General features: G+C 44.3%; 1 protein-coding gene across 4 annotated transcripts in view; it reads left to right on the top strand.

Moving 5' to 3' along the window:
* Positions 1–27,078, top strand: part of LOC105692913 (neurobeachin) — a 165,448-nt gene that overhangs the window by 23,990 nt on the left and 114,380 nt on the right. For all 4 annotated transcript variants that reach the window (XM_048655901.1, XM_048655899.1, XM_048655900.1 and 1 more), the window contains exon 2: positions 22,268–22,372. In XM_048655901.1, the coding sequence (XP_048511858.1) occupies positions 22,268–22,372 (105 nt within the window). The remainder of the gene's footprint in view (positions 1–22,267; positions 22,373–27,078) is intronic.

Below are 27,078 nucleotides of genomic sequence, written 5' to 3'. Positions count from 1 at the left end.
CACCGCGCGGTGGAATTGTATATATCCGCAAGAGCTATCCAAGTTACACGGGTTAGTAGTTTTCCAGCTAAAGTATATTATTTGTCCAGACTTTCCGCTTTCGGGCGGATAAAATAGCGAAAGATGTCTAAACCACCCTTGAGGGATCGGCCTGAATCGGGTACTACGTTACTTTTCTACCGTGTCCTTTTCTTTTTGTTTCTTCTTTTTTTTTTTTTTTTTTTTTTTTTGTTTTCCAACTGTTTCGCGCAGCTCCTTCATCCCTTTAGCCTGCGTACCTGTACGCGACTCGCGAAATAGTTGACGGATAAGCCGTTTCAGTTGTTAATTTGATCCGTCATACTGCAGTCAAGTGACTCGTATACACCCTTCGTATAGGTTTCAGTCACCTCACGTATTTTGCCAAGTACACAACGACCTGCATTCCCGGATCGAAGCTCAAAGGCTCTGGAATTACAATAGAGCTTGTTACTAGTTAACGGGGATCGAATTTCCCTACCTATTGTCACGGAATGAACTATAACGAAGCTAGCGCGTGTACCGAGCTTTCGACTGATTAATAATTGGGCGGGAGTTGGATGATGGAGAGCAAATATATCATAGCGCCTCTCTTCCGCCGTTGCCGCTGCGAATGGACCGCTCGTAGTTCGGGCGTTGTTTTTCTAGAGAGAAGAAAAGTGACGAAGAAAAAAAAAACTTTGTCGAAGGAGAAAAATTTTGACGCCGAGTAAACGCTTAGACGTGTAGGTATAGTCGCGAGATAGCCCCGGTGACCGTTTACCTCGTCTTTGTCTCCGGTGGTTTCGGCGGAATATCCACGTGCGCGACGGGTCTCTCGTCTTTTCGTTCGGTTATTCGTCCGCGCGTATCGGTCGATACGGCGACCAAATCCCAAGACTCGAATCCCCTAATCCCCTAATTCCGAATCCTATATCCAACTGGTGGAAAAATTGTCTCCGAATTCCTCTATACGCCGTCGAACCTCTTCCCCGTAGAGATGAATTTTTCATTGTCTTATCGTTCGAAGTTTGGAAAAATAAAAGTAACGAAAAAAAAAAAACAAAAAAAAAATATACCGAAAGAAAAATACAAAAAATAAACGAGGAAATAAAAGAGAATCTTGAAACCTGCATAATTCGCAGATTTTTTCAGATTCTGGCGGCTTTACCATCGCTGATACTCGCCTTATTTTTTTCCCATCTTCTTCTTCTGTCTTTCTTTCCATCCTTTTGCAGTTTTCGGTGAAAGAAAAAAACGAAAAAAAAAATCAGTATATGTAGTTAAATTTCCTCCGCGATAGCACTTGTAACCGTCTTATGAAATCTAATGAAATTGGATCAAAAGTAAGACGAAGGCCACGCTTATTTCTGAGTTTGATTTCCACCGGGGTGCGTTGTCCTGAAAATTAATGACGCAGTCGTTATTACCAATAACATACAGCGCCAGGAGCGGGAGCGGCAGTAGAGTGCCGATAACCCAATCTCGGTGTGGCCTAACGTTCACGTCTCAGTCGACGTACGGCAGTTCCTCGGTAAGCGAAGCAGCGGAACTAGGAGAGGCTTATTGAGTTAAGCCTAGCTCTAATCCACGATCCCATCTTCGCCTAGAGCGGCACCCAACCACCACCAGGTCGATGGGTATCTGGTCGGATGGGTGTGTATTATACTCCTTACTCAACATGCTACTGTACGTACACCGGTGTTGCTGCTGCTGCTGTTGGAGGTGGAAAGATTAGATCGTCAAACTCCGAGACGGTAACTATAACGACTTTACCACGACCCTATGAATTAAATGAGAATTCACGAAAACGTATATCATATCGCACAATATCACCACACGCAAATACGACGGAGTTGTGTGGGGTAGGTACATACGAGAGATTATACGGAATGAACAATTAAATCATTAACCAGCGATCGCTGCTATTGGCTTATTGGCTCGACGATTGTTTTCCCCCCGAACGGGTTACACACGTTGTTATGATCGTAAGCTTGATTACCTCCGATTTTCGCCATTCTGTGGGTTTTTATTTGTTTTTATTTTTATTTTATTTTTTTACTCGTGCGTTCGTTGGCACGATGTACGAAATTCCGATACCAGTATTTCCCATGGCTAATCGAACGCCGTTGTTCGAGACCCTGGACTGAATTTCTTCGTACGCTTACGTGCGTCGCGTACATGGTATACCACGTTAATTTTATATCTCTACCAACAATTAAATCAATTTATGCAATTAAACCGTGAAATCGTTGTTCGGATATAACGAGAGTTTAACATATCCACCTGTATACATCGATTCACGGTTTCATTCGATTATCTTCCATCCGATAATTGACTCTTCATTTTACGACCACAAAAAACAAACCGGGCAGGTTAACGCGGCTGGCGAATCTCCAGCTGAATCGCTGTGCGAGAAATGTATACGGAAAAAGTTCGTACTCTATAAAGAAAAAAAAAGAAAAAAAAAAAAAAGCGAATGAACGAATGAACGAATTGATCAATAAATAAATGGAGAGTGAACGAAGGAATTTCACGGCTGCGGAAACGAAATCCGATTCATTATATTTGATCGAGAGTGGAAAGCACGCTCTCGAAGTTTTGTCGTATGAATTTTGTTGAATCCCATACCTATGGTGTGGATACGCGTCCACGTTATTGTACGGGCGAAAATAACATCTGGTTATCCAGCGGGGATCGTTGTACAGAGCCACCGATCGATCCACGTGGTCGATAAAATGGCGAATACCTCGTAAATCCCCCAAGAATTTCGTAATTTGCAAGGGGGAACGATTCCCTTGATAAGGACTTTCTCGATTCACGACACATCCAAATCTAAATCCACATCGAGCGACACACCTAATATCATATCCATGTTATATATTTCCCGTATATACCTACCTTCCTCCCTCGCGAATATGTAACAGCTTTTGCCTCAGATGTTCGTTCGTGCGTTGCCCCATCGACGCGTTGATGCGGGCGCGTGTACGTACCGAGGAAAGCAATTCGGTATTATAGTGTTGAAATTAAACTCGCGGCGTTACCGATATGCCAAAGTTTCGCTACCGGGAGACGCCGATAAACTTGACGTCGAAATTCAGTCAGGCTTAAATAACCACTCTCGCCCCCGTTCCCGTGAAATTTCGGCGGTTCGTCGGCGGATCGCCGGGAGAAGTATCGACTCTTGGGATAAAACAAGGAGAATTTTTCATCCTTGCGATCGAAAAAAATATGGATTATTTTCAATAGCGTCCGTCGGTCCTGATTTTTCAGTGAAAACGTCACAACGAAGGGGCTGAAATTTTCACCCCTCGTTATCACTTCTCTCAATAATAAATCGTCTAAACAAAAATCGGACGAGGAAATTGAGTCGAACAAGAAGAAAAGAATCAGAGAGAGGGAAATTTTTATCGACGGAGGGAAGGGGGGTGAGCAACACGTGTATCTTCGATCGGTTCGTGGGAGGATACGGGAGGTCCTCGTCCTCGGGAATACTCGCGATTGATTAGAGGCAGATCGGTTTCGTCGCGCGAATCTCTGATGAAAATCTCGCAGAAAAGGCGACGAGTAATAGTTCCGGGTAAAGGAGGGAGCCGAGGAATGGCTCGGCGGAATAACGAAACGCTTTATTGAAGATCCTCGTATCGAGTAAACGTAAATAACTTTATCAAGGGCGTCGACGATGGCTTCGAAGACGCGATAAACTTATACTGGAACTCTAACACCCGAAGCTTGTACGCGTTTGTACGTACGTACGTACGCTGTAAAATGATCCAAGGTGTTCAAGGTAATCTCGCTAGCGAGTTGGATGGATATCTTTTGAATGAGCTAAGGACGAACCAGCGGATGATGCGGATGAAACATCCTCAGTTTCTCATCCGTTGAGCGCGCGGTACTCTCTTAGTACGGATGGGGGTGTATGTATGTGGGTTAATATAAATTGGGTCGCGGTGGCTTCGTAATTGGCGCATATTAACTAAACCACTTGCGGCAATGAAACGGGTAGCGCGCAGCTTTCGAGGATAACGGCGAGCTTCTGCCACTGGCACCGGTTTTCCCGCTTTCTCCTCGTCCTTTCTATTCCGACGGGTCTTCTCCCACGCCGTTGGATAAGACGGAGTGGTTAAGGGATACCGCCGCCAAACTACTCCACGGAGTGAAATGAAATTCTCAAATTCATCCAACGAAATCCCGACCCCTTCGGGCCACCGACGCCACCGCCGCATCGCGTTCCTCTCTAACGAGTCCGTTCCCGATGCCCTAGAAATGCCTTTCAACCTTCACACGGGTACGGGCTTTTACCCGTACAAGAAAATATACTTTTGCGGAACATCACCGTGTGATCGTAGCCCGATCACCGTCCGACGTCTGTCGGTCTCTCCTTTCGACGGGTTTCTAATTAAAGATAAGACAAACTCGTCGCGTCTTACCTGCTGTTCCGCATCGATCGCAGGTGCGACGACGGAGTAGCTACGCTTTCGGATCGGTGGGGACCGTATGTATAGGTATATATATATATCGACCATCTCAAAACGTGCGGACTACACGAATTCTATCGAAATTCCGAATCGTTGTTCGTGTGCAGTGGCTGAGTAGCACCAGCCGGGCGTTCCACTCGCCTCCACAATAAAGGAAATTGGTTTGAATCCGTTGTTACCATTGTGTGCCATCACTATGGGGACCCGGAGGTTTTGCGCCGTTTTTTTTCTCTCTCTCTCTCTTCTTTGCTTTTTTTTTTATCAGTATTTTGTCATTCCTTTTGATTTTTTTTTCCTCGTTCATCCTCCCCCGTTTTTCTCCCCCTCAATTTTTATTGACGAGTCCAAATTACTGGGAACGAAATTGACACTTGGTTTTTTTTTTTTTTTTTTTTTCTTTCTTTTCATTACCTCCTTTGTTTTTTCGTTGAACTTTTCACCACGCGCTCGGAGGCCGTGCTTTTGACACGGGTGCCAGGGATAATGAGGGTGGATAACGACGATGAAAATTTTCCACCCTCCCCGCGGACAAAATTTGTTACACGTTTCAAAGTCATCGTAAATTTCTTCCTCTTTTCTTTTTTTTTTGCTTTGCTCTTTTTTTTTCAACATCTCGTTCACCTCCGAATCACGTACACACCTCACGGTTATTCAACGTTTAAATACCTCTCTTCGGAATAAACCGCGATAATTGACTCATTGTCGCATAATCGCAACACCTCGACTAAACATGTAATTCATACATCTAATGTCACGGTGTAACGATTTACACCTGCAACACGACGCGGTGTAACGTTCGTCGTTGTACGGACTGTGTACGTTTCACACACTCTCCAGAGTTTTGGAACAAAGGGAACAATGGAACCCCACCCTGCGGGGTGAAACGTGGCGGTTGGTTCGTGTATACCTATAGTTGATCGCAGCAGGTCTCTATGTGGTTCCATGAGAAAATACATACGCCATGCGTTCGTGCGCGGACGTCACGTATACGTGTGTGCGATACATGGTGCCGTATATGGTCATTCTCCGTCCGTTACCCTCGGGAAAGCGGTACACCGTTTCCCGTGGGAATAACGAACGTTTCGCCTACGTTTATATATCGCTTGGATAAAGGTATGTGGAGGGGAGGGGGAGGTATGCGGTACGGTACGGAACGGCAAGTGAACGCGTAGAATCGAAACTGTGTCGGAACAAAGTCAATCGGATCGTACATCGCCCGCGAAACAGTTGCCATTTGCCGTCGAGTGAACAAAATAGTTGGTTGCATCCCGTCGCTATAAACGCCCCTATATACAGAGCTGCGGCCTGTACGCACCACGAAATCCCTCCCCCCTCCCCCTCCCCCCCTGATCGCACCGAAGTGACAAAAAACGTTGTCTCAATTGATTTCGGAGCAGAGATTAACTAGGAATTAGCGGAAAGTTTGCGGTTGCGAGGAAGCACCGCGTAGTTTAGAGGGAAGCCGGAGGTTCTTCTTGATTTCGATCAGAATTTGATCGAGGAGCTCGGCCTCCCGCGGCCGAAGGGTTGCGAAAATCGAGTGGCTCGTGTAAATGGATAATTGATTAGATCGCCCAATTATGATAAATTAATTAATTTCAACGTCTCGAGGTGCAGATCGGTATGGTATGAAAGTTTGAAAACTTTCTACGCCCGAAGTGACGGGGGTGTATACCTGTAGGTATACGCGTATCTAATAAAACTCATTACGTTTACCTTATTCAACCGAAATGCTGCGCGGGAATTATACGTGGAGATATACGTACGTATCCATAGCGAGAGCGCGACGACGGTGCTTCATTTTCGCGCGGCTCAGAGATTCACCCCATCCCAGGTGTTCGTTAAATCCCACGAAAGTAGGATTTGATTCAATTATAATTATAATTATATTACGTAGGTTGGATATACTCCGATCCCACGTATACACTCGCTACGTACCGAGGTATAATATACGCAAAGCCAGTATTCAGGCATCTCCCAAGTTCCGTACCGATAAGATATACGTATAAGTCTTCGCATCGCCCACGTACGCCGTCAGATATCCGACGAAGAAGACTACGCAAAACTATAGTGAAAACTTTACAACAAATAAGATATTTGGTTACTCGAGACCGGGCTGGTATGTAATAACACGTCGAGCGCGAAACTCGGGTGTAGGGTGTACGCGTGTATTTTATTCCGTTAAGAAGCTGTGCACATATATATGTATATGTAAGCGTTCGGTATACCTATAGGGAGGAATGCGAAGATAGAAGATCTCAGGAAGGAAATGCAGCTTGGGGATGCTCCGAGTTTCAACCAGCCCCCTCATTCCTCTTCCTCTTACTGTCCTTTGATCCCGAGAAACTCCGCATTCGAGGCCCCGGTATTTCGCTACCAGCTAGTTTTCCCGCTCTACTATTTTCCACTCCCTCCTTCTTCGACCCTCCTCACATCATTCTCCGCGCCATTATTCTCGGCGCCCCCTTTTATTCATCCCTTCTTCGCATTATACTACCTTTTATTTTCTCGCACAGGTACACCGTGCACCAAACACTTTATCTTCGCCTTCTCAAATTGCAAGGCTAACCCTTACCACGTATTACATAATTTTAAGTTCGCCCGCAGCCCTACCGAAGGTACGCGAATTCTTCTCCCTCGACTTTTCCATCGTCATTGACCGCTGCACCGCGTTTTACGCACACGTATCGAATCGATTTTTATCTTCACATTTCATCTAACTAATTTCTCACAAATCTCGTTGAAAAAATTCACCGAATAACTTCAAAGCCCCTCGATTGGGGGATGAAAAAAAATCCTCGATTTTTCGTTCCTCTTCATATCTCTCCCGATATAATTGGCGACGAAGAGAATACGGTCGTGCGTACAAGCTTTACTTTTATCGTTCATTGTTAATTTTTTCTCGGTTTTTCTTTTTTCCTTACCTTTGTTGCACGCCTATCGGTATTAATACACACAATCGCACGGCAATATAAGAACGCCACCCGCGGTACGTAAGTATATCCGAATTCGTGTATACGTATACGTATTCTTTGACAAAAGTTAATTATCTTGTCCTACCATTGTCTACCCTGCGGCGAAGCCGGGCGGCAATGGGTGGACGACGGGATCCGCCTCTTTCCTGCTGTCTCCCATCTACAACCTGGTCACCCATTGTACCGCATTGTTGGTGGACTTCGCGGACCGACGTTAGAATTAACGAGACTTTCCTGTACTGGCCGCTGATTATGACGGTCCGAAATGAATTGCGAGTCACTTGATATGCTATCCACCGTGCGAAGAAGAAAAATATTTCTCTGTTAGTTTTTCATTTCCACGGCTTTTGTAACGAACCGAATGCAACGTTTGTAATTTGGACGTTGAAACGTGACGCGGAAATTGGATACTGAATTTTAGAATGATAACAGGACGGTATAGTTCGGATGAAATGGGAGAAAGTGTGTGGATTACGCGAAGAAAAGGAAATTGGCATGTTCCAGCCCTCGACGTCTTCTCTTTATTTATCAAAGGTTTTAATTCGCGATAAATCAAACCCGGTCGACACCGTCTTGGCTTCGATCGGATTACGTACGTACCTACTGCGTTTTTCGAGTGCTCGCAAGTCAAATCGAATTAATAAACTGTCCGAGATGTAAAAGACGAAAGATGCGGGTCTCGTTATCGATTTTTTTTTCAAAGTCCGTAAGATTAGGTTCGACGGGGGAAGAAGCGAGAAGAAAGATAAAAAACATGGTAGAAAAAAATTAATTTTATAACGAAGAAAACCTCCTCGATTAATTTCACCGTCCTTGTTCCGATGAAAAATCAGAGTGTTCAATTTATTTTATTTGTTCTTATCGAATTTCAATCACCGCCTTCGGTCGAAGCGTAATCTTCAAGGCGCGTTGCGCGATTTGTACGATTTAATGAGCGAGATGTATAATTTATATTTCCTTATCTCGTCCTCGGGGAGGATCTTACGTCCGTCGCTAGTCGATTTTTCGTTTGTCGCGTCCGTGCGCTCCGCCATCCGGGATCTCTTTCTCCTTTTCCCCCCCCTCGATGAAACCAATTCCGTCTAATGGGATCTTAGCCTCGCGCCATTCTCTCAATTTCTTCTACGGGCGTGGGGTACACCCCTAGAATATTTTTTCCCTCCTCTTGTTTCTCTTTTTCTTTCTCTTGTTTCCCGAACTATACATACGTTGCCTAGGTATATGCTGTCGGTACCGACGTCCCACCCACCGGCCGACCCAACCCTTAACAACGCGGGTACAGACGATTTACTCCGTCGTCGCCTACTCTTCGTCGGGTTTCAAAGCGTCAAAGCGGTGAAATATTGTATCTGCAGCCACCCACCCCGCGGTGTCTCCGTGTAACGTTCGCGAAACGAACAAAAGCTTTTATCCAAGATATATCCAGCGCGCTGCTCGACCCCCTCGCGACTGCCCACCTCCGTTATATCTTCGACCTGAAAGCGTCGTTCCGTGTTCCGCGATCGAATCACGTGTACGGACCAGAGAACGCGTTGATCGCCAATTATTACGTTACCGTCATCCCTCGCGCCCGAAGAACCTCGTCCGCATTTAACCGATGCATCGAGGGGTATCGAAGGGGATGCAGCCGCGCCTCACCCACCCACCCACCCATCCACCCACCCCCCCGTGCGTTCTAGTTATGCGGGAGATGCGGACAGAATAGACGCGGCGTGGCGGAGGTGGTGGGTTGAAGCTCGAAGCCCTCAGGAGTTGACTGCTGACCGCTTCAATAGGTCCCAGTGGTGTCAGGAACGTGGTTAGCATAAGGGAGGAGCAATTCCGCGACGAACAAAGGGTGAAGGTAATAGCGGGTGGATATCAGGTGCACCTGGAGCGCGCGGGTGGTACGATATTTTGCGAGTACGCGAGGAGTCCCTCGAGGGCGGGGGAGGTTGCAAAATTTTATACCTCGTATTATACGTGTGGTAAATGCGCCGCGCGCTCGGTTGCAGGAGGTGCAGCTGTGCCGTGAACTTAAACACTGCGATACTCTTTTCTTTTTATCTAGTTTGTTTGTTTTTTTTTTTCATTTTATTTTTTATTTCTATTTTTCCTAATGGATGAACTTCGGATAATTGCCGCATGCACCTGGGCCCCGTGCACACTTTTGCTTTTCGAGGTAGACGCGCGCGATTCGAGGTGGCCGGGTGGGTAGTTTTCCGAACGTCCGTAAAGACCATAGAGTAACTACACCACCCGTGCCATTGTTCAAATCTCGGTCAAACACTTGGAAAACGTATGAAAAAAAAAAAAAAAGAAAAAGCGAATGAAAAATAAATAAACAGGCGTGCAGTTGGACAGTAACCGTACTCAACCGAGGGGTTAAATAATTACGCGAGGGGTGAAAAAAGGAAGGAGAAAAAAAAAAAACTGAGCCATGGAAAAAGAACGAATAAATTAGAAACAAAGAGCCATTTATTTTTATGCACACTCCTAATGTTTCTACACAATGAAATTTGGTGCGGTAGATTTTCAGCAAATTAATACCCACCGGGTTTCTGTTTTTTTCCTCGCTCGTTGGTCGAAAGAGTATAGTGGGGTATATAATATAGGTGTCAAGGTACTTAACTCTCCCACTCGTGGAAAAGAGGCGGGTGGGGGGCGGGGGAGTTACACCGCGTTTCCGTTTCCTCTTTCCTTATTTCTTTCCATCTCTTTTTTTTGTTGTTGTTGTTTTTTTTTTTTTTTTTTCTTTTCTTCATTCTCTCTCATCTCGTTCTTCTTTGTCCTTCGCCGCTGTACAGATTCTTCTTCTCGGTGTACGCGCGCGTCTTCTCAGAGCTCAGGGTTCTCAGCTGGATACAAATTGCTGGCGCCAAGTCGAGACGCGAGACGCGACACGAAATTACAATCCTCGCAATTAAGCCGAGGCCTGCAGGGCTCTTCGACCCGAGGGAGTCTTCGCTTCTTGACCTCGCGGTGCGGGCCCGTTCTCAAATCCCACAATCGTCGCCGTCGACCGTGTTATACGCACAAGTACATGCGCGAAACCTACGTCTATATACTTACTTATATACGTCACTCCGTTTCTCCATATTCGCGCACAGAACGTCACGCCTCGTAATTTAACTACGATAAGAATTTTTCTTTTTTTTTCAAGTTTTTGTCGTCCCAACGTAGGAATTGAAACGAAACTTTCCACAATTCGGTCACCGTGGTTAGATATGATCCGATGGTGAGCGTGAATATTCAGAGAATTACCGTACGGCTCGACTCACGCGAAACTTGCCACATGGGAAACGCGATGAAAGGAATTAAAAAGGAGAGTAGACAAAAAAAGAATTCTCACGCCGCGTATCGACTGATTAACGAACGTATAAATGAATGAGAATTCGAAGTTAATCCGAGGCTTTCGAACGCACGCAGCCAATGCGCGGCAGGTTCGCGGTGGTTCGAAGCCTTGGGTTTCAGCACCTTTTTTGTTGCGGAAATTGCGAAACTGCATAATAGCTAGCTGCAACTGCGGCTGAAAAGAAATGAGAGAAAGAAAAAAAAAAAAAAGGAAACACACGAGGAAAAAAGAAAGAAAACGCGCGATGTGTATAACGTATATATATTCCGGAAAATAGAACGAGCCGTGCTTTCTATTCAGCCGGTGGTGCACTCGCACCTGGCATTTTGACTATTGACTAACTAGATGTCTACCCACCGCGTATTCGATTCGACTCGCCTAGCTCCGCACTTCCATCCTCAACCTATTTTCGATATGTACCTATAACAGTTCCGCGGCTCAGTTTCGCGGAAGAAATGTTACGTGCAGAGTAAACGCTTTCGTATTCCTGGATTTGACGTGCCCGAAGAAAGCTGGTTTTTGGCTCGCGTGCGAGCGGGCGCGATTGGATTTACACACTTGGGGATGGATATCCGCGGAGGGGTGGAGATCATTTGTACCCTAAAGCACGTCGTCCTCGTCCTCGTTCTCCTTCGGATTCTCCTCGTTCCGCGAGTCGCCATTGCACCCCCGGTTTCTACGCGTTGCGTTCGTCGCCCCTGTACACGTAATACCGCATCCATATGTATGGGTATCCCCGTATCCCGTATCCCGTATCCTGGAATTCCGGATTCAGGAACCGGCTCCCAGAATTCAGAATCCCGCATCAGACCCGCCGCAATTTGCACTCTCAGGGTCGTTCAATCACGGCGAGCACTTGGCTCGATTACATTCGCGAACCGCGTCGTTATTACCTGTCATGCGCCGGGTTCCGATCCGTGTCTCTGAATAACTTGAACATTTTCACCGGGGAAATATACTTCCGAGAGTACAAAGAGAGCGGAAAATTTGATGCACGTAGTTAGGCATTTTTAATCGAGTTTCGTTTCGCTTCTTTCCCTCGATCGAACAAAGCTTCGACATTTCGATCCGTGCGATCGCCGGCTGCGTTCAATTCGCCGTTTGTTTGTCCTACCTGTGCGCGAAAATGAAGTGAAGAAAAAAGAGAAGGGGAATTTTTTTCACCGGATGACACCGACGTTACACGAAACGTACGCAAGCGGACTTGAAACCAACAACTCTTCAGACACGTACACCTGCCTCGAGCCCAACTATGAGGATTTTACCTTAATCTGAATCAACCCTCGACTCTCTGCAGAAGAGGGCTTATTCTGTTTCCCTTATACTTCTTTCTCACCCACCAGATAAGAGGGATGTATTTAATTAAATGAAACGAAACAAGGCCCTGATGATCCTGGACTTATTCCATTACGTTGCACTTGATCATTATATCTATACAGATACACGGTCGAAGGTAAAAGAGCCAAAATCTCGTCACCATTGTTAACGAAATTCGGAGTCGAGTCCAGATTTATTTCATTTAAATTTTTTCTAATCGTCGTTGGGATTTCCTTTAGGCTCACGGCATAATTTTATCGGTAAGAGAAGAATGAGGCAAATCGTTTAATCATTTTTTGTTTCGTTTGGTCGGTTTAAAATTTCGTTAATCTCCTTGTTGCGAACCGAGATAGCTTTTCTCGAATTGCGTTACTTTTACTTTTTCCTTTCCATTTGATGGCCGATTACTTTTCTACTACCTCATCCCGTTATTTTTCTCCTCCCTTCACTTTCAGTCGGGAATTATTTTACGTGGGACAAGTTAGCGGCGGAAATACCTTCGCCAACTACGCAACAGATTCCCCCGAAGGTTCTTAAAGTTCTTCCCCGTAAAGGGAACGCGCGAAACCCATTGAGCCTTCGCGTCGTCAAGCGAATCTCCCCTTCGCCCTAAAGGGCCGACCGAAACCCCTCGCTCCCCAACACTCGTAGGCACCGAGGCTAACCCTACGAATTTTACCCATATGCCCTCAGGTTTCTATCTGCCTACACATTCGCCCACGCGTGCATACGCAACCATTCGACACGGGTGTATTCCGGCGGGCTCTCTCGCGCCGTTGAAGGGAAGCTCGAGATTTTTTCTTCCTCCTTTATTTTCGGTACTTCGTTGAAATATTTTAGACTCCCACTTTCCTTATTTCCACGTCCGAGATAAACGAGGAGAAAATAAGAAAGAGGCGAAACGAATTCGAAGCGCGGCGAGGGATGGGAGAGTTTCAAAGTCGGTGTTAACTAAAATCGCGCCGATTGATTCCGAAGCAGTTACAGCGAAACGGGTCGTTGGAGGGCCCCGCAGTCCCGGAAATTCACGTGCACACTCGCCTCTCCGCTTACGCCTGTTTTCGAGTGTTTGATGTGCGGAGGTGTTAAATTATTTTGGAGAAGCGTCGAGCGCTGAACGCTCCGCGGTAGGCTGGAAACATACCGCGGTATGTAACAAGGCTTGTACGTCCAGTCGGGCGAATTGTGAAAGTGGATTAATCACGTAATTAAGAGTACACGCGACTGTCGCAAGGTGTGTATCCAATTCGTTTGGTTCAACACGTTTGCGGCCGTACGTACGTTACACGACGAACATGCGTCGGGGGGGTTGGATAATGCAGACGCAAAAGCGTTGCCGTGGAACCGAAACTTGAAGTGGAAACGGGCGCGGGATGTGACGAGTTAAATCCACCCAAAGTAGTGGTCACGGCGTTGTTCCTGGGGCATGAAATTAAAACGGGGTTAACCCAGGCGAACCGTGTAACGTGTGTGCGTGCGTGCGCGTGTGTGTGCCCGCGTACGTTCACGCTCGTCGTGCACGTGTGTATCGACAAAACGTACTAATATATGCTGCAATTTTCAGAGGAGGAATAATTAAACTCGTTAAAACTCGCGACGCTTTTAATTTATCGAATTAATATCAGAGCGACTCTTGGCTCCGGACAGCTAATCCATACGTGCCCCGTATTTTCGACTCCGTAAGACCACCGCGGTAAATGAATCGTCGTGGTGGGAAAAAAAATATAATAAATAAATGGATCGGGAATAAAAACGATATCGCGGTACGACCGGGGGACGAATAAAGTTTTTAAGGTGAGGGGCTTCGAAATTGCATGTACTGATTCACTCGAAACTTTTCTACTTTACTTCTACTCTACCCATGGGGTCGCCCGGAAAGCAATATTTTTTGATCGAACGCGTTCGTCATATACACAGATGCGTTTCTTTCCCCCCCCTCTCTTTTTTTTTCCGCCGTCCAAACTCCGAGCCAACTCTTTCTTTCTTTCTTACTTTTTTTTTCTTTTTTATTCACGTACCCGTACAACAGACGTGCGCAACCCCCGTAGCTTCCCATTCTTATTTCTCCCTCTTACTCTTCAACTCCATTTTCTTCTTACCCCCGGGTCGCGAAACGGAGTCATACGTACGCCTTTCATACGCTGTTCGCTAAAAGTATGATAACTTTTACGATCATCTCTTCGAAACTTTTCCTCAGTCTCGTAGCTCCAACGCCCGGTCGGTCGAGTTTCGCTTTTCCCAACATTCCGATCTTATCAAACCGACGAAACTGACGGGGCCCCCGTCGTAATTTCGAATTCACCTCCGCCGTGACGGTCGTAAAACATTTGACACAACTCGCGAAAAATATGTTCAGCCGAAACCCCCAAGCGCTCGGGTGAGAATAATGAAATTGAAAAGTGTTTAATTTATTCAACGAATATGCATGAGGTCCCCTTTACGTGTACGCAACGTCCCCGTATACTTGTACACCTGCGCACGTATACGTACGTGCGAAATGACGTCTCCGCTCCAAAAGCAACGTGGAGGCAGGCTGTTTAACTTTGCGAAATTTCAGTTCGGGGTTGATTGTAAACCCGAACGAACGGGGCGCGTAACGTTCACCCGATATACCCACAACTGTTTTCTGACGAACGCATGGCGAATCACGCGCGGCGATATATATCGCGGACTTTCGAGTCTCACGGTTTTCCAAAGTGTGGGGATTCCTCACCGAAACTACGTCGACGAACGCGTGCCCGTCACCGCTACACGCCTACATGCATATTTTGATCAGAGGATGTCACCGGAAGCATACCTCTGCTCGACCCTCGTTAATTAGACCTCAGAAACACGAATTCGTCGGTCAAATTAAGCTACGAATTTTTCCCACCGAGTAATCTCAATTTTTCTGCTCCAAAATGTGAAAATTTGGCGATAACTCGATGAATTTTATATTCGGCGCGAGAGAATACGACTAAAAAGGCCTCGTCGGTCGATTCATTTGTCGGTCGACGTTTGGGTGGTTCGGATTTTTACTTTCAGTAAGGGTAGAGGAGGTCGCGAGGTCTTCTCGGTGTAGGAAAATGAGGAAAATGAGGGGAAAAAAGAGACGTGGCGAAGGGAACGGAGCAGAGTGTTCCATATTCCCCGAAGCATCGTGACGTCGAACCGGAAGTAATCTAAGAATTTTCCAACGAGTGTCGTTTACCGGGAGTTCCTCTTCACCTATTCACGTATAACCCCGCAACTTCTCGCCAACTCTTTCTTACGACTCGCTTGGGGACCGCGAACAAAGATGAAAACGGAAAAGCAACCTTCACCACGAGTACTAATGGACCAACGGTTTACCGTTACACCTAGGAAAAGCGACCGTCTCCATACCCACCCTAGCTTATTCTACTTCATTTCTAGAACAATACCTGGGCAAATCCAGAAGAACTCACGCTGGCGAAGCTCTAGAGAAAGGAAGATGGCCGCCTAATTGCGAGGAACACGGGTTAAATATGAATGTCGGGTCGGGTGGGTGGAAAGGTGAAAAAAAAAAAAAAAAAAAAGTGATGATGATAATAAGGCAAAAAGAAAAAAAAAGAGAGAGAAAACAACGAGCTGGGTTATTAAAAAAAAAGGGAAGAGAGAGCACCCCGCGGAAAAAAATAAATAAAAAAAATGGGAACCGTGATGATGATATTCTCTAGGGGTGCAACTGTAATGCGCTTCGCAACCCTTTTGAATTCACGATGATCGTACCACATCCATAGATTTTGCTGTAACTCCGGATAATTCCGGCGTACATGTGCATGTACGGAATCTAGATTATTTAATATATATATATACCTGTGTCTATATGTATATTACGGCATTGTGCGGGGTTTGAATTGTGGACAACACCCGAGTGACAATTACCATCCGGCGCAACCGGCGTTGGTCTCGTATATAAGTCATACATGGGTATGTGCAGGTACGCGTTTAGAATTGTACCGACGTGACTGCAATTACGCACGTTACCGGAGAACATAATTTATTCACCTTATTTCAACCGGTAGCATACACCGCGCTTGTTAGCCCGTCGTAAATGAAAATTTGCATCCCGACGGAGAGCGTCGTTGTCTCGAACTACTACCGCTCGCGAAAATTTTCTACGCTCAAATTTCCTATTCTACACAGTCTTTCTTTGTCCGTGAAAAAAAAAAATTTTTTTTCACACTCGCGACTCCTCGTCACACTCGTTGTTTAATCACCTAATCGAAAATAATCGAGATTTTATTATCCCATTATAAATTCCATTCATAAAATTTACACCGCTAGCATCCCCTTCGTCATTTCTTCGCGTCTATTCGCGTCACAATAATTGTCCTCGCAAGTGCAAAAGTTCGCCGAAGTGTGCATAACGCGTTGAATGAAGATTCGGAGAATATAATTTCTGGTGCGACGTAGACCTCGAAAGGCTTTGTCTTTAATCATGAGAATTATAAAGCGGGGTGGGTCGAGGTGGCGAAAGAGAGATCGTATAACCGCGAAAAAAAAAGGAAAAATACAAAAAGAAATCGATCCGATAAGGGTCCGCAAACAGGGCTGACTTACTTGTCACAATGCCCGTTTTCTCTTCCTTATTTTTATTTTATTCTTTTATTCTTTTATTTTCATTTTTTTTCATTTTTTTTCACCCCCTCTTCACAAACGTATCACGGTTCTCCTCGCGTAGTCCCATTGTACTGGTTCGTCCTACGCGAAATGACATCCACTTGCAACGTCGAATAAATTTGAATACGCGAGCCGTTGTTTTGAGTCAGGTGAGCTTATTGTTTTGGGATCGCCCACCTCGTTTTTCCGCGTTCCGTGAGAGAGAAAAAGAAAAAAAGCAAAAAAAAATGAAAAAATAAAAAAAATAATGAAAAAAAAATAGGTAAGATGAACGGTAAAAACAGAGGGGAATTATTCCTGTGCAAGGGGTGTGAAAATCACAGATATTTCAGAACTCATTCACACCTGCGGCACGCGTTCGCGGTTCCTCACGCCACGCGTACACACCATTGTAGCTCCTCTTGCGCGGTTTTTCCTGTTTTTTCGTTTTTTTTTTTTTTCCACATGCCTACATACATATTTATGTATTCTCTTTATTCTCTATTTTACTCGGCAAATCCTCGCATATTTTTCCTCGTATCTCTTTTCCATTCATTTCGTAGCAGCGATTGGTTCACTACCCCCAAAAAAAATCCAATTAACTTTAACCTTCGCACGAGTTTTGAGTGTAGATTTATTCTATTTCATTTTATACGCGACAGTCGCTTGAATGAAGTACGTGATGTGTAAATTCGCTGTCGCGATTTAAAAAAAAAAAATCCTTTGGCCCTGACGCTGATTCAAAAACTCTAAAATATTTTTTTTTCTAAAAATAATATGCGAATCGCAAAAAAAGTTATCCACCAATCGCCGAAATAATTGTACATCACACATTGATGTACAGTGTCGATGGAACTTGTAGAAAAAATCAATCAAGTATCAACATTCAAAGATCATGTAGAAATTTCGATGAAAATCCATCGCGTTTGGGGAATTTATGAAAAATCTCCCGTTGATCCTATCGAAATTAATTTCACCTCGATAAGCTGAACTTCTTTCGAGGGATCGTTATGCACTCGGGGTTTATCTTCTTTCATCCACCTTAGCGCAAAGAGCGAAATAGGATCTGATATGTTGATTCGAAAATTTCATTTAGCGATGTTATTTACGTCACGTTATCCTCGTACCTTGTGCCACGTGAATTTCTCTTTTAAATATTTGATCGTTGATCGCTCCGTACGCCGTGCATTCCGAATGAAACGGACCGGTATTTTTGCCATATAAAATTCTAAGCATCAAACGAACAACTTCCTACAGCACATACGTCGTTTTCTATCCACTATTTATGCGCGCACACACACACACACGCACAGATATAACCTGTCGAATGCCCGACGTTAGAACCGTGACACGAGTACGCGGGAGTACCTATACCGTATACCTATATTTTTTAACTTCACTTCGACTGGGAGATCGCAGAAAATATTCTTTGAGCGTTATAGCTGAAGATGTTCTACACGGTTTACTACTTCACCTGAAATATAAATAGACTGCAGTTGCATCGGATCGACACTAGCGGGCAAATAGCCGCCCTTTCCGATCGATAATTTCTCCGACTTTTCCGCTATCATCTACATATCGCCGTGTGCTAGGTAAAATTTTCCTCGCACGTAACTTCAACAAGTATAACCTTCCTCCCCCGTATAAGTCGGAACTCGAACTACTTCTTTGCATTGGAATTTTCCATAAAACTGAACCCGCGCCGCAGCTGGTACGAGATAAGTCTTATAATTGTTCGTCCGTGCAACTTCTACTCCCGCTGCTCCCGAAACGCTGCAGTGATCCTTCAACCTAGCTGCACACCTCGTTAGCTACGCATATTCATTCGAGCGTCGTGCAAATTTAATAATCCCACTTTTTTTCTAAACGGGTCGGTGTACGAAATCTCGTCGATTCGTCCGAGAGTAAGCGCTGGTTGTTTTTTTTTTTTTTTTCTCTCATTGCACGTTCATTGACGCGACGCGGTTCGCGAATCGCGAAAGTGCACCTGAATTCAGACACAATGCGTCGGGATATGTGCTCTCCGACGTGCAACTGCATTAGTTTCTTTCATCCCAACGTAATTGCGTTTGAATTTCATTACGAGCTGCATCGATTCTCCGTACAGCTTTTCAAAGCTTGTGTATATTTTTCCACCGATTGTTGTAAAGCGAGTGAAATTTATAACAACCCCGCCGCGTCCGTGGGGCTCGCCCTTTCCGCCGGGTCCGCTATTTAACAATCCTTTGGAGCTATCGCCGAGTTTGAGATGCTGAACGAGCATATCTCGACGGTAGCGGGGTACGGGTACGAAATGTACATTGCAGCAGCGGTTTGAAGCAGCTTACAGCTGACAAGCTTTACCAAGCTACCTTAAACTCGGCGGTTGAACTTCGAGAGAAACGCCCACTACTGCAGGGCGTAAGAGATGCCCAATTAGCAGATGGTGCCCGGCAACCGACCCCCCGTGTACGTGTGTGTGTATATATAGTTTCTCATCTGCAGCGTGCAACTTACATATGGTCCGCTCGGCGGCGGCCGTGGACCTCGTAGAGAAATGGTAATTATTTCGTACCTTTGTAGCCTTCGTGCGCACTCGCGTAAACCCCAGCCAATTCCGAGACCTCGTTTTGCTCCGTTTGTTACTGCCGTGCAGTGTAAACCGAAGTTAATGAAAGGAGAGAATTACGAGAATTTTGAAAATAATGTAGATACACACGTTTGTTTGCTTCGCTCTTCGGTCAGACAAACTGAAGTGAGTAAACTCCGCGTGCCCCCGCCTCCCCTCGGATCTTTCGGTTCTCATTAGATCCCTGTCCGAGCGACCCCGGCCGCGTATACGCCAATGCAGTTTCGAGTGAAATCGGTATATGATCGAATTCCGAATTATTCCAGACTGCAGAAGCCGCGCTCGGTTGACCGCGATCGGATACCCCCGAATAATTCGTTTCACACCGTCGTTTCGATACGGTCGTAAAGTTGATGCCGAAACGTGTTACGAGGGAGGCGAAGAAAAAAAAAAATTCCCCACGTTGTTGAATTTAATTAAGACAGAAATAACTTTTCGTACAACGCCAACCACCCTCGACATCTACCGCTATTTCCTTTCTTACGTTCGCAACCCTCGGCTCGTCCTTCGTCCTCCTCGTCCTTGGAGTCGCAGTTTTGAGCTCTCTCTCTCTCTCATTTTCCTTTTACTTTTGGTACACCTTTCTACCTCTATACCTTTCCACCCGCGCGCTCGCGGTTCACCGGGCTTCTCGGCGCAATCCAGTTAGGATGGAGTTTATACGTGTAATTATGTAAGTTACCTTGCCGCGACTTGAACTTAGTCATTTTATTATACGGGCCAGTTGTTTTAATGAATAAGATAACTAACTTCTTACTGTCTTCAGTTCTCTTCTCGAGGCGTCCGGGAACCTACTATTGTCGTTTTTATTTCGTCTCGCTCTTTACATTTATTTTATTTTTACCCGGCCGGTTCAACCATACCATGAAAAAAAGCGAAATTAGCACCTTCTTGCTTCTAGCCGAATGTTTCTCGAAAATTCTTCGTTCCTCCTCCTCATTATACTTTGTGAATAAGTGAATTAGTGTAACTCGTAAGCCTCCGGGTTAAACGCTGTAGTACATCGAGCAATAAATTTTCTTACACCGGGATGAACTCCGCTAATTATTTATCTGACCCTTGAATAATTACCGTTCTCTTTTATGGCACTTACCTCTTCTGAAAGACGTCTCCGTCTATCCTCTCATCGCTTAATTCTTCATTCGAAATATCACTCGACTGCAATTTGTTTTTCTACGCACCACCGTTTCCAATTTATCTACGTAACTAATATATTAATTCACCTCGTTATTATTCCTGCGATTCGACGAAACGGATAATCAAATACTCCGAAATTTCCTCTCCCTCTCCGTTTTGCCGACTTCGAGAAGAAACGAAAAAAATAAAATGACGATTAAGCTTTTCACTTTCCCAAAATTCACAATCTGATGCGAACCGTGTACATTTCATACGCAGTTAATATACAAGGGTTGAGATGGACGGACGTACCGACCTGATCGCTGACGAGTAATTAATGAATTAGGGTATACGATTCTAATTTCAATCGCCCTCGAATTGGAGGAGAAATAAAGTTGAACTCGCTGAAAAAAATACGTTGGCGTATCAATTGCCAATTGAAAAACTTAACGAGTCAAAGATAACTCATAATTATCAGCAACGTGGCTGCCTGAGGCGCACAATGTCTGACGCACACATAAATATAATGCAACGCAGCAGCGGCAACGGCGGTGGGTAATTAACACTTCATTATTACTGCAAAACGCGATAGGTATTTAAAACTCGAGGAAAATTTTCCAGGGTGGCTACACCCCCCGCTGACTCCCTGGAGCGGCGTAGTTTTATGATAAGTTTCTCCGATGCATCTGCACGGGTAAAAAAAAATTATGCGAACAAGATGAGAAACTGTGAAAGAAAAAAACAAAAAACTCTGCCAGAGGCGGGTATAGCTATTTTTTTTCTTCTGTTTTATTTCTCACGAATTATCGATTCATTTTTCAAAAGTATTTCAACGAATGAGCCGAAATACTTGAAAGACATTCGATACAAAAAAAGAAACGACTGTTTGATCACGATTTCGATTAACGCGAAAGAAGATTCGCGCTCTTAATTGTCCCGTTGAATATTTATGTCCCTATAATTTATTTATTCAATACATTTCTTTTTTTTTTTGCTTTACAATTTCTAATTTTTTCGATAAACCGGTGAATAATTTTGCAAAACTCCGAATTAATGTTCGATGGGGCGAATTTTGTCCGTTCGGGTCGGGGGAGGTAATCCCTCGGCTTGGTGTCGCGGTAGAGAGGATTCATAAGGTATATCGTTGCAGGATGTAAGACGGTCGGAATGGGGTGTAAGCAGAGCGAGATACTTGGCCGGAAATTGCGCTCTCCGCAGAAGCAGCGTTTCCGGTCCGCTGATATAAACGGTGCCGTAAGGCCTCTTCTTCCCCCCCTCCTCCATTTACTTTTTCCCTCTTTCCCTCCTTAGTTTTTTCCTCATTTTTTTATCCCCATCCCACCGTCTCTTCCATTCCACCCGACCACCCCTCGAGAGAGAGAAGATTCGCGTAAACTCTCCGCAATCGCGGGCAACCTTTTGCCTGCAAAATTCGTGCCTTATTTTTTACTCTCCTTTTTCTTTTTTTTTTTTTCCCCCGTCCCCTGCTGCCGTACCCTCTCGTATTTTAAAATTGGGAAATATTTGCCTCATTCGACCGTTTTGAGAAAAACGTTACTTACTTACAGCGTTACGGTGCCGTAGTCTCAAGTACAATAAGCCCGAATGTTAATGTAACAGCAGAATGTTACGCAGTCTCACCTAAAACACATACGGCGCTGAAAATTCGTCCTCTAGTTTTACGAAATCCTTTGTTAATTACACCCCATAGTCGCGGGATGACGACACCCCGTCGATTAGGAATCTCATGAATATATTTCAAGGCGGATTATTCTCGTTAGCGAATAAGACATTTATAATCATGCTAACGTTATCCTCATTTTTCTTTCTGTTCGTTCAGCTGGTCGGAGGCGAATTCGACATGGAGTTGAACTTCGTGATTCAGGACGCTCAGAACATCAGGCATATGCTGGAGTTACTCGACCACTGTCCACCGAATCTACAGGTAAGATGAATTCTCCAACTTCTCCCAACGACGATCAAGATAGGTGATCTGTTGTTGAATTGATGTGTCTTGTTTTTTTCCTTTTTTTCTTGTCATCATTTTCATTTGCTGATTTTCGTCATCACCGGTGACACCGATGTAGCCGCGGTCGACGCGGTTTTCGCGTTCATTCAACTCCGTAAAATTGGGTAATCAATCGAAAAGATATATAGTACGTCGGATTTAATTAATTGATAATATAATAACGATGATTAATTTTGCGGTTCCGCTACGTAGTCAATTTTTGTGGAGAATTAACGGATATTCGATGTATTTAATGTGACAGGCACAGGGATATCGGCAACTGTGATAGGTCCAGGGATACCGTCACGTGTGATAGGACCAGGGATACCGTCGCCTTGTATTTGAGAAAAAAACCTTTTATCTTCGGAAATCGGAAGAAATTAATTTTTTTCATCGTGCATACATTCGTGTCAACCACTGTCTAGTTATAAGAATTACCTGATGTACAATCGTTAGTTGAGTTGAAACGTAGAAATCGACACGGAGAATTTAGACGCATCGGCGATGAAGATTTTATTTCAATGGGACTTACGCCCAAACAATGCAGATCCCCGATTGTTTAGATCGATCGCGAATAAAAGCTGGGCCACCAGGACCCCGAGTAGCATTCGATTCCTGATCAACCGTCCGTCAAGAACCTCGTTCCGAATACCTCTAACTTGGGAACTACGTCCTCTCAAATCGGGTATCTCGCATTTCCATTAACTCTTAAATCGGGACATCGTCCTCTAACACGGATATTGGAATTGTATCTTTTATTTTGTATCATTTAACCATGCATTTATATCTTTATTTTCATAACAATTAATTTATCATTGTTAATAAAATCAGTGTGAAAATGTCATCCTCCTATCACCTTATTTTTCTGTTTTGTTTCACCCTACCCTGCATTATCCCGTCATCAAGGTAAGATTTTTTTCTCTATCATTTCACTAACCCGTTACAACTTTCAGCATGCGATATCTTTATTTCCATTGAAATTATCTCGCAAGATCCTTGTCAATTCCGGTCCACATCTTACTCGTTGTCCAAACGTTCGAAAATCCTCCTATCGACAACCCGCATTCCGCTCGCACTCCGGATCTGACATTGTCTGTAACTGAATTTCTATTTCTCGTCGCTGGGTGAAAAATTCACATTCGGAACGAGTCAACGGATCTGCATCTGCAACGCGAACGGATCAAAGTTCGTATCAACCATTTCCTTCCGATCATTCCCTCGGACGATATTCTTTGCAATGCGTCGGATATACATGGTATTTGTCGTGCTGCACCTTCGGTTATTTCAATTCGACACACGTCGGCAATGTGCGCTTCTGTATCCCTTTCATTCGATTTTGACAGATGAGAAAATCACACACGAATATTTCTCACGATCTCTCAACGGTATGAATTTGATGGCTGTTTGTTCATCTCTGCAAAAATTGTATAAAAGCTTCAGACACACCGGTGTACACGTGCAATATGACGGGACGAAATGTGATTTGAAAATATTTTCTATCGTACGCTCTGCGGTTTTATAGCCGGGGACGTAAAAATCTCGGTATATTTCTTTTTCTCGAAATATAAGAAGTTGGAGGTAGAAGAAGCGAAAAAAGAAAAAGGAAAAAGTGAAATAAAATGAAAATGGAAAAAAAAAAGGGAGAAGAGAAGTAAAAAAAAAAATTTCTCTGCGAATGACAATACCTCCTAGCTCTCGGGTACATTGTGTTGGGAAAAGTACGTCTACCGCGATTGCACCATACTTTGAAAACCCCTTGAGGGTAAAATGGGGCGCGGACTGCCCCAGATTCGTAAAAATGTCATCGGCCGACGATTTTACGTTCGCATTGAAATATACGTAATGCGTGCGCCCGACAACCAGATGACTCCTAAACATACGTAACTTGAAAAGTAGAAATAGGGAGAAGAGGAGAGATGGAAAGTTTCCACTTTCCATCTCTAATACGTAGGAGACTGCAAACCTTGCAAATAAGAAGTTATAACGAGGACGAGAAAGACGATTACGAACGTGTCCCCTCCGGAAGCGATGTTGAACTACGTTGGTATAAACTTTGGATGTAATCTAAAGTCGTTTTAGTGGAAAAGGAGAGAAAGAACGAAATAAAAGAACCCCTAGACAACCAACCAACCAACCAACCAACCGAACAACCAACCAAAAGGAGCGTGAACGCGTAATAGTCGTATTCCGCAGTTGAACAACCATTCGGCTTATTGTTGAGGGAGTGTTCCCTCGGTCGATTGATTGATTGTGGATTTTGCGAATTGTGTCTCGTTTGTGTTTGGCTCTACTTTTCGATGCTTCGAGAAAGACGGCTCGGGAGACGCGGGACCATCGGCCTTTTGTTGCCCGTCGACGACTCTCAGCTTCCATCACGCTACCCTCCGCGTCCCTTCTAAACCCACCGGTATTTGTTCGTCATTTATTTATAGAAAAAGAAGCAAGAAACAAAGGAGAGCTACTTCCGTTTCGACCCCTTTTACTTTCCTTCCTCCCTCCTATCCAGCTTCCGTTTATACGATTGTCGTTTCGCGTGATTCGGGCATCTTCCGTAAGAAATCTGACCATAACAAGCGAGTCTGTGAGAAAATTTTCAAAGCCAGTCCGACACAGACGTGAAAATTCATCGCCAGACTTCCGACTGTGATTTCGGAGACTTCAAGTTGAATGAACAGAGAAGAAAGGGAAGAGAAACAAAAAAAAAGAAACAGCACCACCCACGCGCTAATTCATCCCGCTTTAAAATAATAATGATATATATAGTAATAACGTTGAAGCAAATTAAATATAAAAGTCCTCTCTCTCTCTCGCGAAAGCGGGAATTGAAATTAACGCTTGATTTAAATTTAATTGGTGAAGATAGTGTCAAAATTGTCAAGTGGGCGGGGGGGGCGGTTCGCTGATGAGGAGGGTGAGCCGTTGAAACTCTTATTCGAGAAGTCCGTCAGCAAGACGTCGCCCCGAAACGCTCGAGTTGGAACACGATGACGAACGGTGTCTTATTAATTTAACCGGTATGAACCCCCGACAAACGCCACTCCGGAGTACAACTTCCCACGGGCGTTGTTTCACGCGGAAGCTTGTACTCGGGTCAATTGTATCGGGGAAAAACGACGAGAAGAAACGGCTAGAAGCGACGATCGGAAACTTGTTAGAGACGTGTAAAATGTCGGCGAAGTTCAGCGATCGGCGATTCGTTCTCGTTGAAAGAAACCGTATACGTCATGTACGTTACACGTAATGTGAGAATTATTACCGTCCAACTATACGCGGATGATATACCATATCCAACACTTATACGTGATAATACTTAATTCGCATTGCCGGGGTTGGCGTGAGGCCAACCTTCATCTTCCGTACGATATAATTCAGATCCTGTCACGGGCCAACTCGAAGGCAATAGAATCTCGTCGTCGGATTTATTATTAAAATTATTATTTCTGTCTTCGGGTGCTGCAGCTAGTTCGTCCGGTGTAATGTTATGAATTATTAACCCCTTGGATCGAACGAAAAAGAAAAAAAAAAAATTAGAAAAATCGAGTGCGCCTTTTCGTTCGTTGCAGATACGAGTTCATTTTCTTATCTTCCCTTTTTACCTATATTCTCGTATTTCACCTGCTGTCAGTGGGCATAAGGAGGAACGCGATAATATAATATGTGAATATTTTATGGGGTGTATATTGGATGAAAAAAATGTCACAACATCTTCCCCCCTTCACCGCTTCACCCTCTTCCCATCTCTTTATCTTTGTATGAAGAAATATCTTTTGTGCGCGAGACTTTTTCGCGACATTTTTCATCAGCTTTGTACTCATTTAAACTACTCAGCTTCTTCTCCGACGTTCGTTGTAGCAGCTACCTGTTCACCTGCCTACTTCACTCGCTTCTCTTCAGAACTCCGTTTCCCCAACTCTCGTGTCTCCCTCTTATTTCTCTTCGTTTTTTTTTTTTTTTTTCTCACATCTCTTTTACTGATTTACTACCTGCTTTTTATCAATTACCCTCACCGCGCTCGACTCATTGACGGAGAATAAATATCAACCAAAAAACAGGGAGCACCGACGACGGACTAATAGTGAAATATATTTCGTCATTTCGTTCTCCTTTTTTTTCCTCGTCTTTTTTTATTTATTAATCATTTTTCATTCCAAAATCGGCGGAAAAAAGGTACGAACAAACATTACATCGCACGGATGTGAATAATCAAATGATACATCGAATGAAAAAAGCTTTGATCAAAATCTGGACGGGTTATTAGCTGCCCTGAAACCCTTGAATCGTAATTTATAATATAATAACACAAATTCGTATGTAAAAAGTCTACGGTCAATATGGCGCGTGATACATGTGTGATGTATACCTATACGTTTGTACATACGTATCCAGAGATCGAGATCACGAGAGCAAAATTCTGCCCCAGAACACCAGTTTTTCTTTTTTTTTTCGTCTACACAGCGCCCCGATGCTCTACCATCGGTCCGTTAAATTTACAAAAAGAAAAAACCATTTTTTTTTTTTTATCGTATTCTCTTCTGTTTATTTCAAAGATAATAATAATAATGAAAAAGAAGCAAACGAGAAATCACCCTCTGGATGGAAATAGTATCACGCTTCGTTCGATGTTTCGTTAACGAGGTAAACCT

Source organism: Athalia rosae, chromosome 5 (genome assembly GCF_917208135.1).
Source record: "Athalia rosae chromosome 5, iyAthRosa1.1, whole genome shotgun sequence".
In the NCBI taxonomy this organism is placed as follows: domain Eukaryota; kingdom Metazoa; phylum Arthropoda; class Insecta; order Hymenoptera; family Athaliidae; genus Athalia; species Athalia rosae.
The sequence above is the reverse complement of the archived record's forward strand: the minus strand, read 5'-3'. Positions and strand labels throughout refer to the sequence as shown.